The sequence below is a fragment of the Desarmillaria tabescens genome (assembly GCF_030435595.1).
Source record: "Desarmillaria tabescens strain CCBAS 213 chromosome Unknown EV420scaffold_169, whole genome shotgun sequence".
Taxonomy (NCBI): Eukaryota; Fungi; Basidiomycota; class Agaricomycetes; order Agaricales; family Physalacriaceae; genus Desarmillaria; species Desarmillaria tabescens.
Window position 1 is genome coordinate 19,145 of NW_026848468.1, and position 16,394 is coordinate 35,538.

Consider the following 16,394-nt stretch of genomic DNA (forward strand, 5'->3'; position numbering starts at 1 on the left):
CGGAGTTCCACTACTTCTGTGATGTCTCCTCCTTTGTTTCGGCTACCGTCTGCATTGTAGACTGCCTGTGCTTTTGGCAGTTTTACCGTGTTTATGCGGTGTTCTTGCACAAAGGTTCGGTTTATGCAGCTCCCAGTGCATCCGCTGTCAACTAGGGCATCGACCACTCGTACTTGGCCGGTATCCAGAGTTTTGAGTTGTACTCGGATATTAATGCTTCGCCCTTTCCCTCCCCGAATGTACTGCGGTGGAACACGTAGGTCCTCCATATTCTGTAGGCACTGCTCCCGTTGCCTATACGTCTCCTTTGGGGACCCGATGAGATCCAGGACTAGGTCCTCGTCTACCTCTATGAGGCACCTCGGGTGTATCCACATACGAAGTGTTGCCAGTTTTCCTTCCATGGTTTTTTCCTGTCTCATTTTTCTTCTCACCCATTCAGCGCTATGTGGTTTAAGCCATCCTTTGTCCCACTTGTCATCATAGTATTCCTCTTCTAGCTCCGTTACCTCATAGTCTTCTGGGTACTCCTCAGTGTGATCCACTGGGTCTTCCCCTCGTGTCTTGATACTTTTTTGGTAACTGTAATCGTCCTCCTCATCGGGCACTTCTTCGAGAGAAACGGTCTTTTTATTACGACTAGGAGGTGCACATAATGGTCCCACCGACCCGCCCACCGGGGAACATGAGCCCCCGGTGCCATTATGTGTTAGCGACGAAGGTGGTAGATGTACCGTGATGGGCTGTGAAGGGATGGGGTCCCCGTTCGTCTTGACTGTTCTTTTCGGGGCAGCGGTTTTATTGCTGGGGATTCGCGTTCCCTCTTGCGGCTCCGTTCCACGATGGGGGCAGCCAGTCACTCGTGGCTGGCACGTACATTCTGCCCCCGAGTGGGGTTCTTCACTTCTCGCCTTGGGCTCGGCCGCTCTTCCTCTGTTCCCCACGCCGTCATCTGCCCCTGACAGAGTGAGGTTGATCCCGAGTATCCCGCCACCTTTCGCAGGACTAGCTGCTTGTGCTTTTGCACCGGTGGCCAAGGACCTTGAATGGGGTTCTTCTTCGAGCACGGTGGAAATCCCCTGTACACCGTTCTCCTTTTTATGCGACTTGGTAATTTCATTTTGTGAATGCGTGAAAGTGTTATCATTGCCTCGAGTTACTACATGCGGTACATTAGTCCGACCTGCAGGATTCTGTGACGCACCACTAAATGAAATTATGTCCTTTGCCGACGCGCGTTTGTCGCTTACGCCGCCGGCTCGTCTTTTACCTCCTCGATCTTTGATGTGGAGGCTTCCCCTTCTTCATCCTTCAGTACTTGCTGATACATTGCACGGATTTGTGCGCGCAAGAATTTGGGTTGGTGTTTAACGAGCCACGTACTTTCGTCCTTGGGGCACTTGTTGTCTTGCTTCCGGTGTCCCTTGTGACCGCAGCGGAAGCATCGCCCCTCCTTTCATAGTCGATCTATTTCCATCGGTTGTCCTTGCCCTCCGTACGTGGTTCCCGTTCCCGTCTTCTTATCACCCTGGGAATTCCCAGAGCTTCCGGCTTTTCCCGTTCCCTTGTTCTGTTGACCCTGCATCCCCTGATTTCAGCCTGCGTCCTCTGCTAATCCCACGCGGTAGTTGTAATCCATTTGTTCCACTCGGAACTTCCATTCTGCGTAGGTGCATGGCAACACGGTTCCAGTGGCATGTATGGCGGTTTTCACGTTCTTTTGGATTGCCGGCTTGAGTATTTCGATCATGTATTCCTCGTTGTGGCGTTTTCCAGACTCTTTTGCCAATCATTCAAAGTCCCGGAAAAACTCCTTGGCCGACTTGTACGTGTTTTGTCGGATTCACTTGAACTCCTGTAATTTGAGTTCTACCTCCGCATCGGTCCGGAATTGGTCTTCAATGATCTGCCTGAACGTTTGCCATGCTGGATATCGCAGGTAGCCGCATGTTTCATCATAGTATTCGTCCCTGGCGTGATTCCACCAGTGCAGAGCCTTATCTGCTAGTCGGAACGTACAGAACACCACCCTGTTAGGGCTTTGTCTGTGCACGTTCATCGTGAATTGCTGCAGGAATACATTGAAGTAGTCCTCGCACTGGTTAAGGAACCGGTCTACGTCGCTGGATTCTCCCTTGAACTTTTCGGGGGGTTCCGCCAGTTGTGGCTTTACCTGTCCCCATGGGTTGGTGTTTGCTATTCCGACGATAAAGGGCAGTGGCGTGTTCGGTGGTTGTACAGGATCGGCGGGTATAGGGATTGCCACCGGGCACGGCAGTGATCATAGCGCAGGGTTGTGGTGTGGAGATAGGGGTCCTTGTGGTGCAGGGGCTGGTACCGCAGGTTGGGCTGGCACCGCGGCTGTGGCGCCTGTGCTCCCTGGAGTTCCTGTGGCTGAAAACAGCTGGCTAGGGTCGACGTATCCTGTCCTTTTGAGGATAGATAGGTGGCTTAAGTCCACCGTGCTTCCACTTGATGCTTCTGATGGGGTGGGCACCTGGTACCGTTCTCCGGGGTCCGTGTAGTCATCCGGGTGTACTTGGTTCCACAGAATGCTCGTGTGGAACACGGTTTCTTGGTACAGTACCTGGCCTCCGATTGGTGAGTTCCTTTCCTTTTGGAAGTACCTCCCTTGGGGCAATCCGTTCCATGAGATTTCTCGTGGTAACTTCTTCTCCGTCCAGCGTAACATTTCCAAATAAGTCATATTTTCTAACTCGGCCTCAGTAGGCTCCCGAGCTAGATCCTTCCATGAACTCTGGGATGACGTCTTCGTCTCCATACTCTCCCGCCCGGTGTAGCTGCTCCAAATCGAAAGCGGCACGGTTCCAGGGTTCTCGTAGATTTTGCCTTCTTCTAAGTCCGAGTGGTCGGACTCGCTCGAAAGGCTCTGGGCTTCCCGTAACGATTCGGTTCCAGTTTCTGATAATTCGGGCCCACTCGTTGACCCTGAGAATGACCTGATCGAAGTCGGGTCTTCGAGGTCGGTCCCATACCCAGGGTGCAATGTAGGGGACGGGGGCTGCGAGGGGATGTTTGGGTGCAAGGGGATAGATGGCGTATGGGACGACGGATGAGGGAGGTTCGATTCCTCCATACATGAGCCAGGTGTCGGTGTAGTCCTGTGCTTGTCTGCATACATCGCAGCTGGCGTCGGCGTCGTATGTGGGCTCACATCGGTCGAGCTCGGTAGTGGCTTCCCCGGCCCTATCGTTGATGATGATTGGGGTGTTGGGACGCGTGACGAGCTGGAGGTAGCTTTCCTCGTCGTCGGGGGAACTGCTACGGGCGTAGTAGTTGCCCCACGTTTCTCCTCTTGAGTCCAGCCTTGGAGGGGTCCAGTGGTTGCGCAGCCCTGGGAGCTCGTCGCCGTCACTGTCCTCCTCTGTATCGCTGCTTTCTTCATTTGAACTGCTTCCAGTTCCATCTTCAACCTCTCTTCTTTCTCCCAGATGGTGTCTAAGCCCTCTTTGATAGAGGCGCTGTCCATCTGAATCATAGCCAGGGTTGGCGGCGGAGTTTTCGGTTGATGTTGGGGAAGGGGCGCTCCAGGGGTCACTTCCTTCGCTTTCCCCTTGGCTTTCTTCCTCGGTAATGGGAGAGAGAACACGCTGGTCCACCCCTTGTTCGTAGACTCCTCGCTCTTCTTCTTCTTCAACGACTGGGCCTCTTTGTGGGGGCCATCCTTCCACCTCGGGGTTGGACTCGTTGGACTCGTCTGAGTCGGAGTCCTCTTCTGTGATCCACTCATCGTCGTTGATGAAGATGAAATGGATGATGGGTTCAGGTCTGTTGTCGACATAGTCGGGAGGGGGTGTGTCCGGTCGTCTAGCCTCCGGGTTGGGGGCTTCGACGGGGATAGCTTCTTCAGAGACTGGCTCCTGGTTTCGTCGGTGTTCGTATCCATATAGGAAGGCGAGGTAGGCTATGGCTACGAAGCCTTGTAGTCCAAACAAGTTGGTGAGGTACTGTTCGATGGGGTTCATTCGCTACTGTTTGTCAACGCGGTTGTTGATGAAGAGTAAGAAAGTCTCGAACTAATTGTTAGCGACCGATTACACAAACAAGATTAAACAACTAGGCGTGACTCGCACTTTGGTCAGGCGCCTTGTGTTGTCCGCAGGTTTATGTGCAGGGAGCTATCACTTAGTTGAGCGAGAGTGAGTTCAGACTAAGTTATCGGGTGAATAAACTTTAGTTCGAGACTGAGGTTTAAGACCTGCAGTCGAGCTACTTAAATACAGTTTGGGTCGTGCTAAATATACTACAAGTGTCTGCAACGGTACTGTAAACGTACGGAACCCTCATGGTAGTATGCGATCCAGGTCAGAGAATTAGTATAGCGAGATTACGAGAGAGTCGATAAGATAAGATAAAGCACGAAATCGTAATAGGCCATGGGATCCCAACCTCAGAACCAAACTTGGAGCATATCCACACTTACTAATACCATAAGTCTAAAGCTAGCTTACTAGGATATAAAATGAAAGATAATAGGGGTGGAGAACCTATTCAGAAACACGAAGCATACTTTCAAGTAATTGCTTATAGATAACATAATTGGCAGGAATTCATCAGGGCCTGTGCAGCTCTGGCCTTCTTCACCTCTTCGATCCATAATCCAACCATGTCATCGTAATCCTCTGGCTTTGCATCCTCTTCCCTTTCCACAAAAGGGGTCAGCTCAGTATATGTCTCACAAGCCGGAGTCCCCCAATGCCTCACCAAATCCAAAAAAGCATCCAGCGTTGGATATGTATCAATGAACTCTAAAAGAACCTCCGTTTCGAAGTTGTACATGAAATACCGGGTACCGATCCTGATGACAGTTTCGTCCGAGTTACGGTGGTACATTATGACATAGATTTCCCCAAAGATATGGTGATGGATTTCAATGTCGACACTCACGAAAATCTGGCCATTGACAAGGGGAAATAGATGCCTGCGAGATGGGAAATATTTCCAATCGTTGCTCCATTTTGGAGGTAGTCTGTGAGAAGGGCCTTTGTACAGGTGGGGATTCGGGACAGAGAAATCCATGTCTAGTTGGGTCTACAAATGAATGTCAGAATAATACAGGAAAGATTATCATCTCCACTTACTGCCATTTTGAGGAAAACGGAGCTGGAGTGATAAGAACGAGACGAAAGGTGCAATAGGAGTTTCAGTTTGAACAATTTATAAAGGTAGACTTATAATTGATCATCTTGAGACAGAACAAATCAATGTCTAACATAACTTGGACAAATTTCAGAACTAGAAAAGCCAATGCCATACGCACCGATATGAACAGTAATTAGATACAGTTAGAACGGCGATATCTGGCGACATGTGTAGTTGCAAGATCTCGTATGGACAATTTCACTTTGAAAGCACCATATGCAAGCAATAATTGCAAGGTACTATAGGTGCAAGCCATCACAATGGCAGCTAACGGGTATTACATTACCAAGGTCGAAATACTAGCCTGTTCCTTGAACAAGTTCCTGGCCCACGGTTCAAAAGGCATTCTGGGTTATCCGATTAACTCTCACATACAAGACTCTACACCCATTTCGCCTCAATAGCATCATACTGCGTCTGGTTCACCGGCACAACCACACCATGCTTCGTCAAAGCAGGGAAGTTACTCCTGTCCCCGTTCACCCAAGTAACACCCCCATCATCGGTATACTGCGGTACATATCCCTAAACAAATGCACGTCAGACACAGCCATCTCGAGAGCGTTTGAAAGATATACATAAACTCAGGTATCAGTACCATATTCATCCAGCCAAAGGTGAATACGACCCTCAACCTCATTGTCATGGAACGCGAGCGGCCCCTCAGTCACATACGGGTTAACATATCCATCTCCGATCTTCGTCCAGGTTCCAAAGAGACCGCCATTGGAACGCTCGGCCCATACATGAAGAACCGTCTCGTTCTTGATAAACCGGATGTATTCACCATCAGAGAGAGGGAGGATTGTGAGGTCGATGATGGGGAGTGCCAGGTATGACGATGTAATCCATCGCTTCAGTGAACGTTCGGAAGTCGGAAGTGTAGGCGGATACGATACGGTCCTCTGTAGCTGTTCCAGTGTGCTATGTATATACATTAGGACAGGTAACGGAGGGGAGATACCAGGACGTACAGCAGTGTCGTCCGCATCATAGAATCTTGATGACCAATAAACGAGATATTTCTCTGCATCTGCATCCCAGATAGCTTCGGGAGCCCAAGCCATTCCAGCTGTCTCACCAACAACCTCCGCAAGCCAATCGCTGCTCCAATTCACAAGATCCTCGCTGTTAGCCACTAACTCTAATCGACTTAGATCGTGCTAGGGTCCCTACTCGCACTTTGGTAGGAGACGCTCAAGCAAGTCAAAGGCGACGAAAGATGATGGTGCAGATAGTCACAAAGAACAGAGTTCGATGTTAGGTAGATTAAACCTTAGCCGAAGCTGGGGTTCAGCCCAGCTGAGGCTCTACTTAAATACAAATGGATACGCTAATAATAGTACTGTGGGAAATGATCCGTCGGGATCGCATATGAGTAATCATGCTGAGTAAAACGAAGAAAAATGAATAAACCGTAACATTACCCCCCCCTTAAGACTCGTTCGTCCCGAATGAGCCAGTAGATTCCTCCCCATCGGTTTCATACGAACCAATGTCGGAAACACGCTCATCGTCATCCCAGTTTTCTATCACCTTTTGAAGGAGTTTGACATCAGTTTTGTCATCAGATGGAGGGTCGAGTAAAACGGGTGGATTTTTGTATGGTCGATCTTCCCGTCGCGAAGCTTCAATCTCGAGTTTTCGTCTCTTTAAGTAGGAGTCCCGTACCTGAGGATCGTAGAGTTTGTGCTCTTCACGGCGTCGAGGGTATGGTTTAAGGGAGCCCGCTTCGCTAGGGTGATCGTGGATATACTTTTTGTTCTTCTCCAGGAGCGCGTCATCCATGGCCTCGGAGATGTCGACCATCAGTCTTCTGTTGGACGAGGTGACGGATGCTAGTCCTATACTTCGACCCGCATCTGACCCATCTACTTCTCCTATAACGTTGAGCTCTTCTGAGTGCCTCGAAGCCATACATTGAGAGGATGGGACCGTTACGATGTCGGTTACACACGGGGTGTCCAGTTCGTGATAAGGGATTGGAAGATTGCGGGGTATATTGTCATCTATCCCAACCGTCTTTCCTTGCTTGTTAACCGTCCACCACACCTTTTGGATATGGGTTTTGTAGTCGTTAACGAGCTCTTCAGCGTTGGCCATGTTTGAACGTTTAACCCATGAATTTTCCTCCGCCGGGTATCCCTTCCACTTCACCAAGTACTCGGTGATAGTGCGGCGAGTTTGTCCATGGCCTATGACCCGATCTCTCTCTCCCACGATCTCCTTGATCTCGTATTCCTCTTCATCGTCAATGAGCTCTGGGGGTGGTTGCTCGGGACGTGGCTGGTTTGGGAATTCGGGGGCGTGGTATGGCGTAAGTAGGGATTCATTGAATCGATTATGGATCCGCCATTTCACCGGGAGCTTCAGCTCGTAGGCCGATGCTCCTTTCTTTGCCATAATGGTGAATGGCCCCACTCGCCTATCTCCCAACTTCTTTGTCGGACGGGGTAGGTTCAGGTTGGTGGAGTCTAGCCACACCTTGTCCCCGATCTGGTATTCCAGCGCCTTTCCTTTGTGCTTGTCGTAGGCCTTTTTCATTGATGTAGCCGCTCGTTCCAGCAACTCCCTCGCCTTCTCTTGCACTTCCTGAATTCCCTGGACCAATTTCGAGGCAGCCGGTACCGCGTCCGGGCGTTGGGCAGTCTTAATAACCTGCCCGTCGCGTCCAAAGACCACTCTGTACGGGGAAAAACCCATCGCAGAGTGCTTCCGGTTATTGTGAGTGAATGCCGCGAGTGGCAACCACTCGCTCCAATCGTCTTGACGATAACTGACGAACATCTTGAGGTATTTTTTGATTTCTTGGTTAACCCTCTCAGTCTGTCCGTCTGTCTGGGGATGATAAGCGGTCGAAGGATTCCCTTCTACCTGTATCAGCTTGTAGAACTCTTTCATGAATTTGGACACAAAGACCGCCCCCCTATCCGAGATGACTTTCTCGGGCATTACTCCATAGGGTACGTAGACGTGATCCCTTAGGATCTTGGCAAAGCCCATGGAGGTAAGCTCCTCGGTGCAGGCGACAGGAATAATTGTTTTGGAAAACCGGTCGACTATTACCAGAATGGAGTTAAACCCCCTAGAATCAGGGAGTTTGGTGATCATGTCGACAGATATATGAGTCCAGGGGCGATCTGGTACTTTGTTTGGGTGAAGAGGTGCCTTCTTGGGCCGGCGGTCTGCCTTGGTCCGTTGACAGACTTCGCACCCCTTGACATAGGCTTCTACGTCCCGGCGCATACGAGGCCACCAGTAATCCCGTAGAATGAGCTCTTTTGTTTTCTCTATGCCCGGGTGGCCCGCGGTTACATGATCATGCTGCAAGGCTATGATTTCCCCTCGTAATTGTCGATCGGAGGGCACGTAGATACATCCATCATACCATAACAGGTCTTGAACTCGGGAGATCCCCTTTTCATGGTTCAGGGAGGTGGATATACCTCTATCCCACTTGCGCACGTCGTGGGTGGCCAGCTTGAGGCATTCATGCAGGTCCTCTTCGGTGGGCATGACTAAAGCCCAGAAGTGCTCGGGCTTTAGGACGGTAATGTCCTTGTTGTCACTCCTCCCCTGGTCGTGGTCCACCCTTCTCGATAGTAGATCTGCTTTGCGGTTTTGGGCCCCTGGCTTATGATGTAAGGTGAACTGATACTCTGCTAGTTCCGTTACCCATCGTGCTTGTCGTCGGTTGAGTTTCTGGGGCTTCCTGAAGTATTGAAGGTTCGAGTGGTCCGTCCAGATCTCGAAATCTTCTCGTGCGCCCATGAGATACTGGCGCCATTCCTCCAGAGCGATCATTATGGCAAGAAGCTCCTTGTCATAAATTTCGTAATTTCGCTCGGTGACCGACAATGACTTGGAGAGGAATGCCACCGGTCGCCACTTTTCTTCCTGCCATTGGGATAGTACTGCTCCGATCGCCCCCTCACTAGAGTCTGCCTCCACCCTAAACCTTCCTTCGTTGAGCAGAATTGTGAGCACCACATCTTCGCGGAATAGTTCTTTCAGCTTTTCAAACGCCTTCTGCTGGGCCTCCCCCCACTTCCATTCTACCTTCCCTGTTAATAGGGTAAGAGGTTTAACGTGCTTGCTGTAGTCACGAATAAACCATTGGTAAAAATTGCAGAAGCCTAAAAATGATTGAAGCTCCTGCTTTTTGGTGGGTACCGGCCAGTCCAATAGGCCCGCGATCTTGACCGGGTCTATGCGAATCTTCCCTTCGCTAATTAGAACACCCAGATACTCGGTTTCCTCTACTTCAAATTCGCATTTCTCCACCTTTAAGAACAGGTGGTTGGCTCGGAGAATTTTGAGTACCTCGCGTACTATGCGTCGGTGGTCCTTCTTGTCCTTGGAGGCAATGAGTATGTCGTCGAGGTAGACCGACACTTCCCCCGCCGTTATAAGGTCCTTGAAGATGTCGTTCATCATCCACTGGAAGGTTGCTGGGGAGTTCGTGAGCCCAAAGAACATTACGAGGGGTTCGTAAAGGCCGCGATTCGTCCTAAAAGCGGCTTTCCACTCGTCTCCCTGCTTTATCCTGACATTGTTGTACCCCCACCGCACATCCAACTTTGTAAAGTACTTGGCCTTCTTTAGCCAGTCCATAAGCTCTCCGATGAGCGGCAACGGATATCGATTCTTGATTGTCATCTCGTTGAGCTTTCGATAGTCTTGGACTGGACGAAGCTTCCCATCCTTTTTCTTGACGAAGAAGAAGGGGGAGGCCATGGGAGATTTTGAAGCCTGGATTCGCCCCATGGAGAGGTTCTCATCCAAGAACTTGTCCAACTCTTCCTGCTCGGTAGGGTTGAGGGGATAGACTTTACAGTCTAGGTTAGCGTTAGCATTGGGTATCAACTCAATGGCATGGTCCCAGGGCTTCCGTGGTGGTAACTCGTCGAAGTTTTCCTTGGCGAACACATCCTCGAACTCCCTATACTCCTCGGGCACTATTTCTTCAAAAGATTTAGAGGCTTTACGGGCGTTGGCTTGGGCGGCTAGTTCATTGGCTTTAGTCCCCATGGCTCGTACGTGGAGTGCCTCTTCAAAGTCGATCACTAGGATAGTGTCCCCTTCTTCATACTCCTCCCATCGCGACGAAGGATCGGTGTCCAGGAGGGAAAAGGGAATTTTACGACAGGCGCAGCGGGCTAAATGTTACGGTTATTCTTTTCTTTTTCTTTTTCTTTTCTTTTCTTTTCTTACTCAGCCGGATTATGCGTAGGCGATCATCACGGACTGACTCTCACAGTACTATTTTTAGAGTACCAACGTGTATTTAAGTAGGGCCTCAGCTGGTCTCAACCCCAGCTTCGGCTAAGGTTTAATCTACCTAACTTCGAACTCCGTCCTTCATGACTATCTGTCCCATCGACTTCATCGCCTTTGACTTGCTAAAGCGTCGCCTACCGAAGTGCGAGTAGCGACCTTAGTACGATCTAAGTCGATAGAGTTAGTGGCTAACATTTAGCCGAAGCTCGTCTTCAGTTGCCCAACGACTTATCGTTGCCCAACATTTTTCCTATCACTCTCTTCATTGTTGTGGCACTCTCCGTGCTGCAATTTCTCCTCAACGATCCCCTTGGATTGGTCATTGTGACCATCCTTCGAACTTTCCTTGCCTGCGCATACATCCCGTCTCCAGTATTTGCAGGACTACTCCTGCTCTTCTGGGTTGGATTTCTGCGCCATTATTAAAAACACGAAACCCTTCATTCTCGCCCTCCAGCTCGCCTCCATATTAACAGTATTGCTGTTAATATTGACGAGTACCTCTGATTCCGAAAACTGCGAAATCGTGTTAATGAACGGTTCCAATTACGAGACCGACCTTAGCTTGATTATCGCAATCCTCATCATCCTCACCATCCTCACTGTTTACCAGCTTGCATGGTCCATCGTCGACTTACGCCAAGGATAGATTCGCGGACGAATGCCCTGGTCCGAATCCATTCTCGCCGTCTTCGTGACTTTCATACTCTTTTTCTGCTCCATTATTTTGTACTATCTACGCCGTTGCTTCCAGCGACAGGAGCGAGTCCGCGCACAGCTACCGTTCCATTACGTCCCCAGCACCGCGGCGTACCCCCCACCCATAATTCACATTCCCGCGGCATCTCAGCAGACGCTACAAGATGTCGAATCCAATGTCTACAGGGGATCTGGAGGATCCCTATACACATCGTCGCGACACAGCTCGCAATCCTCAGAGTCGAGCACCGACTCCTACAGAAGCGCCTCCAGCGCAGCAGTCGACTCAGTCGACATCACCGATACCCGGGGCGTACTCCTCGACCGAGGAGACTCGCCCTTACCAGGTCTCTTCGACCAGTCTCCAGTCGAAGGCGAGTCAAGCACCGACGGAGGCCGAAGACAAGGCACCAGGCATCTGGTCGACGATGAGGAAGAAGTTGACACCGAGTTCGAAGGGGACGAGCTCACCGAGTGGGAAAGAACCCGACTCGACGACCTCTACCCGAACGAGGAGGAGGATGCGACCTATACCGGAGACAACTACAGCGGAAGGTCAGGAAACAAGTGGACAGACGCTGTCTGGAAGGGGGAGAGTAGAAGATACCGGGTCGCCCAGGAGGACGACTACGACACAGATTCCGGAGAGCTTGGCCTCGGAGCCTCCGCGGCTTCCACCAGTGCAACTCAGCCACAGTCTCTTCCAAGGTCCTGGCCGACTGATAGGGGAGAGCCAGTCGGCTGGCACCCTCAAACCAGCTGGGTCTACACAGACCGGAAAGAAGCTGTTGTGGCCAGAGTCGTGACTGATAGAGGAGAGCCCGACCCAATCCCTGAAGGGCCCGAGGCCAGTACGGTCGACCCCGCCGTCCCCTCGCACGAGCCGACGAGTGGGGAGCTTTGGAGCAAGTTCCCAGATTACGACTCCGAGGAACTTGGAACAATTACCGCTTCCGAGCGCCTCGCCGGAGTCTCCAACTGGGAACCGTCCGTCGCGGCGAGAGCCTTCTCCGACCCTGTCCCTGAAACCCAGCGTCCTTGGACGCTCCTCTATCACACGCTCGTCGAGTCGCTCAACGTCCCTCGAGCTGCCTGGGAGTCCCCAGAGTACGAGGCCTGTATGGACCGAGCAAGAGCGGCAGAAGCACGCACTCGACGTGCCGAAGAAAACGCCCTCATCAGACCCGACGGATTTTATGACCTCCCCCTCGAGCCCGATGCCACAAGCGCAGAAATCGAAAATCGGCAGCGAACAGCTGCAGTTCGATATACCGCGCTTGCCCGACGAGCTGGAACAGATCTCGAGGCCCGCCAATGAGCCTGGCAGGCCTATGAGTCGGAGATCAGCGACCCCGACTCCGACATCGCACGGTGGAGAAGAAACCGGGAGCTGGACAGGCTCGCCCGAGAGAGGAAGAAGGCCGAGGATGCCGAGTCGGCCACCAAACAGCTCCCTCGAGAGGGAGGTGATGACAGCGGTCCGGACCCTCCTGGTCCAGCCTCTTCATCCTAGGCCTACCATTTTCAACATTTTACCCTGGCACAGACTGTACGAGATAATGATGGAAGACATGGAGAGGGATTCCCAGTGGCTTCTGACGGAAGCGGGAGAAGACTACCGGTATGCAAAAGAGGCCGGAGACGTGTACCTCATGAAAAATATTCTAGAGGTAGAAACCTGGCACCGGGCCACGTTGGTATGGAACCTCGCGAACCCCGACCAGCCAAAGCAGGGGTGTGCGGCCTATCGACGACCGCAACCCATGCCCAACCCGCTCGAAACTGAAGAGTTCTGGGCGGGCGCTGGGCCCGATGATGACGACATGGACGACCCAGACGCTGGACCCTCGAACAAGGGAAAGCAGCCGGAGGTTCCGCCACAACCATTGTCGCAACCCCCGAGATGCCCCGCTTACCCGGGCGATTACCCCCTGCCTGGGGAGAATTATCGACTACGATCGCTACCCCGACTGCCTAACCCTCCGGTACCACTGCACATGCCCTCGCCTCCTGACCCCATGCCGCCCTGGACGTTGGCGGCGGGAAAGGACAATAACCCATGGAATGATGTGAAACCTAAGCTGATCACACAACCCGAATATTTCACCGGGGAATCCACGGACATTAATCGATTCCTCCATCACTGCAAAATGTACTTCCAGGTCTTCCCGCTCCATTTTACTATGAACGATCAAGGGCAGAACCCTTATCGTATCACGTTCGCGCAAGGGTACCTCCGGGAGAAGGCTAAAGACTGGTGGGGTGACCAGTACTATCGATACCGAGACGATCGGGGACATTGGAGATTCCCCACGTGGGCAGAATTCTCCAACGATATCACGGTAGAATTCCGAGAGGTGGCAGAGCTCACGATATGGAAGGCGGAATGGAAGAAGGTCCGACAGTCGGAGTTCAAATCCGCAGTCGAGTTTTTCGCCAAATTTGAACGATTGGCCCACAAGTGCGGCGAGTTCGGAGATGAGAAGCAGATGTTCGAAGCGGTCGAAGCGGCGATAAGGCCGATGGTGCGGAAGACAGTTATACATGGGGACAACGAGCGCCCCACAACCTACGCACAGTGGAAGGCGTGGGTCCTGAGGATCGACGCCAACTACCGATACGACGTGGCCCAGGGCCTTGCCAGTAAGGCCTCCCCGAGCCAAGGTGGTTCGGGTCGAGGCAACCAAAACCAATCGAAGGGAGGTGGTTCTAGCGGCGACAAGAAGGATGCCACGGGAACCACATACGGTGGCGTGGGGCAGCCGATGGAGATCGACAAATTACGATCCGACAAGCGGTGCTTCAAGTGTGGGAACACTGGATGGACCCCGAAGCATAAATGCCCGGACGACAAGTCAAAGTGGCTCCCCGTCAAGCTCCCGCCTCGCAAGAAACCAAACGCCGCCCGCCTCCATCAACTACTTGCTGAAGCCGAGAAGGAGGAACTAGGGAAGGACACAAAGATCGAGGAGGTCAAGGAGAAGGAGAAGGAGTCGTCAAAAGACGAGCCGGCGTCGAAATAAGCGATTCGACGGTGTCGGCAAAGGACTTAGTTTCTAAGGGTACGCACTCCTGTAATTCTAGTCGGACTTATACTACGTATGTAGGTACTCCGTATGAACAATATATGAACTTTTTCGCCGCGTTACCAATTGAAGAAACTAAGGATGAGGAATCGCAAAACACCAACGGCGTAGGAGGGGATTTCCGCCACTCCGCGCAGTCTGCGCTCAGTACCGAACCCCTAGGGGCCGACCGAGCTCAGGTACCCCCGGCTCACCGTACAGGGAAAGCCCTTCAAGGGCAGAGCCCCCTAGGTCGAGTCCCGACTGCACCCCAGACGTGGGGAGGTCACCCCGGAGAGGGAGAAAGGTCGACAACCCAGCCCGTTGGGCCTGCGTCCCCGTCTGTGGGGCCGTCTGTTCCAATGGGAAGCGTTGGAAAAGCAGCTGAGGCGGTGAACTCGGACGACCACCCTCACCTAGTAGCCCTTACACCGGCAAACAGTGAGGACCTTTCGAGGGAGCCAATATGTGTGCCCCCGCGAAGGGTTACCTGAAGTACCGCCGGGTCCAGGAAGAGCAGTAAGTACGGATCCGAAGTGGAGGTTACAACGCCGCGCACAAGTGCCTGTGGCCAGGGCCGAACCCAGGACAGAGAGTCCTCCTCCACCACCTCGATTACCAAAGGCGCCCAAGTGCCGCCTCGGGACCTTTCTCGTCCCGGTGACCAAATGCCACTTCGAGGGAAGACCCCGTCGGTCTTATTGGAAGAAGTAGAAGACGAAGAAGCTCATTTGCGGTCCGATATACCGGTCGTAACCGCGAAACGACCCCCGTCACCTTCGGTCTCGCTCACCGCAACGCCTAACGATAAGAAGATCATCGCGGAGATGTACTATGAGCCCCACGGTATCTTGTGGACCCGAAGGGCTTTACGCATCACAAGAGGGGATGCCGCCGCCCGAGCGGTTCTCAACGGATGGGTTCACCCACGGCGCAAGGGGGAGGTCACCGACGAGTTGTGTCGGACACTAGAAGAGCAGACAGAAACAGCGCCTCAAGCTAGGGAGAGGTGGCAATGGATGGAGGATCTCCAAAAACCCCCTATGTACATACGCGGGAGGAAGGGGCGCAATGTTTCAATAAAGATACAATTGGAAACATTGGACACGAGGGAAACGCACACCATGAACGCCCTGGTAGACAGTGGTGCCACGGGAAGCTCGATTGATCGGGCCTGGGCTCAAGAGCACGGTCTCAACCTCAAGCCGGCAGCCCGGCCCGTTCCAGTCTACAATGCTGATGGCACCTGAAACAAGGGGGGTGACATTATGGAGTACGCCGAAGTAAGGCTACGGATTGGAGATCACGTGGAGCGGATCGAACTGGCCGTAGTCGATCTAGGCTCTACCCCTCTTTTCTTAGGACATGATTGGCTACAGCGGCATAACCCCTTGATAGACTGGAATACAGGGGCCGTCACCTTGGCACGCTGCGCCTGTCGGAAAATCCCATTTTCCCTGCCGGACACTGACCCTTCGTCCTGCTGGGAAGAGTATGAGGAGGGAGACACCATCTTGGTGATCGACTTTGAAGAAGCATTCCACGTGCGGGCGATGGGGACCAAGGCCAATGAACTAGCGGCCAAGGCCCATGCTCGTAAGGAAGTAAAATCCTTCGACGAAATTGTGCCGACTGAATATAGGGACTTTGGAGATGTATTTGCCAAAGAGAACTTCGACGAACTACCCCCGCGAAAACCCTGGGACCATGCCATCGAGCTGGTACCCAATGCCAACGCCAACCTAGACTGTAAAGTCTACCCCCTCAACCCAGCCGAGCAGGAGGAGTTGGACAAATTCCTAGATGAAAACCTTGCCACGGGTCGGATTCAGGCCTCGAAATCCCCCATGGCCTCTCCCTTTTTCTTCGTCAAGAAGAAGGATGGGAAACTCCGTCCAGTCCAGGATTACCGAAAGCTTAACGAGATGACAATCAAGAATCGTTATCTGTTGCCGCTTATCGGGGAACTCATGGACCGGCTAAAGAAAGCCAAGTACTTCACCAAGTTGGACGTGAGGTGGGGGTACAACAACGTCAGGATAAAACAAGGAGATGAATGGAAGGCCGCGTTCAGAACCAACCGCGGCCTCTACGAACCCTTGGTAATGTTCTTTGGACTCACGAACTCCCCGGCAACGTTCCAATGGATGATGAACAACATTTTCAAAGACCTCATAACTGCCGGGG

General features: G+C 52.3%; 1 protein-coding gene across 1 annotated transcript; it reads right to left on the reverse strand.

Moving 5' to 3' along the window:
• Window positions 1–5,380: 5,380 nt before the first annotated feature.
• On the reverse strand, window positions 5,381–6,281 carry EV420DRAFT_1680322 (uncharacterized protein). Its single transcript, XM_060479206.1, has 2 exons — window positions 5,799–6,281; window positions 5,381–5,688 (listed from the first exon to the last, which is right to left on the reverse strand). Exons 1-2 carry the CDS (start codon window positions 6,228–6,230, stop codon window positions 5,545–5,547), a joined length of 576 nt encoding a protein of 191 aa, XP_060321821.1. The 5' UTR covers window positions 6,231–6,281; the 3' UTR covers window positions 5,381–5,544.
• Window positions 6,282–16,394: the final 10,113 nt, after the last annotated feature.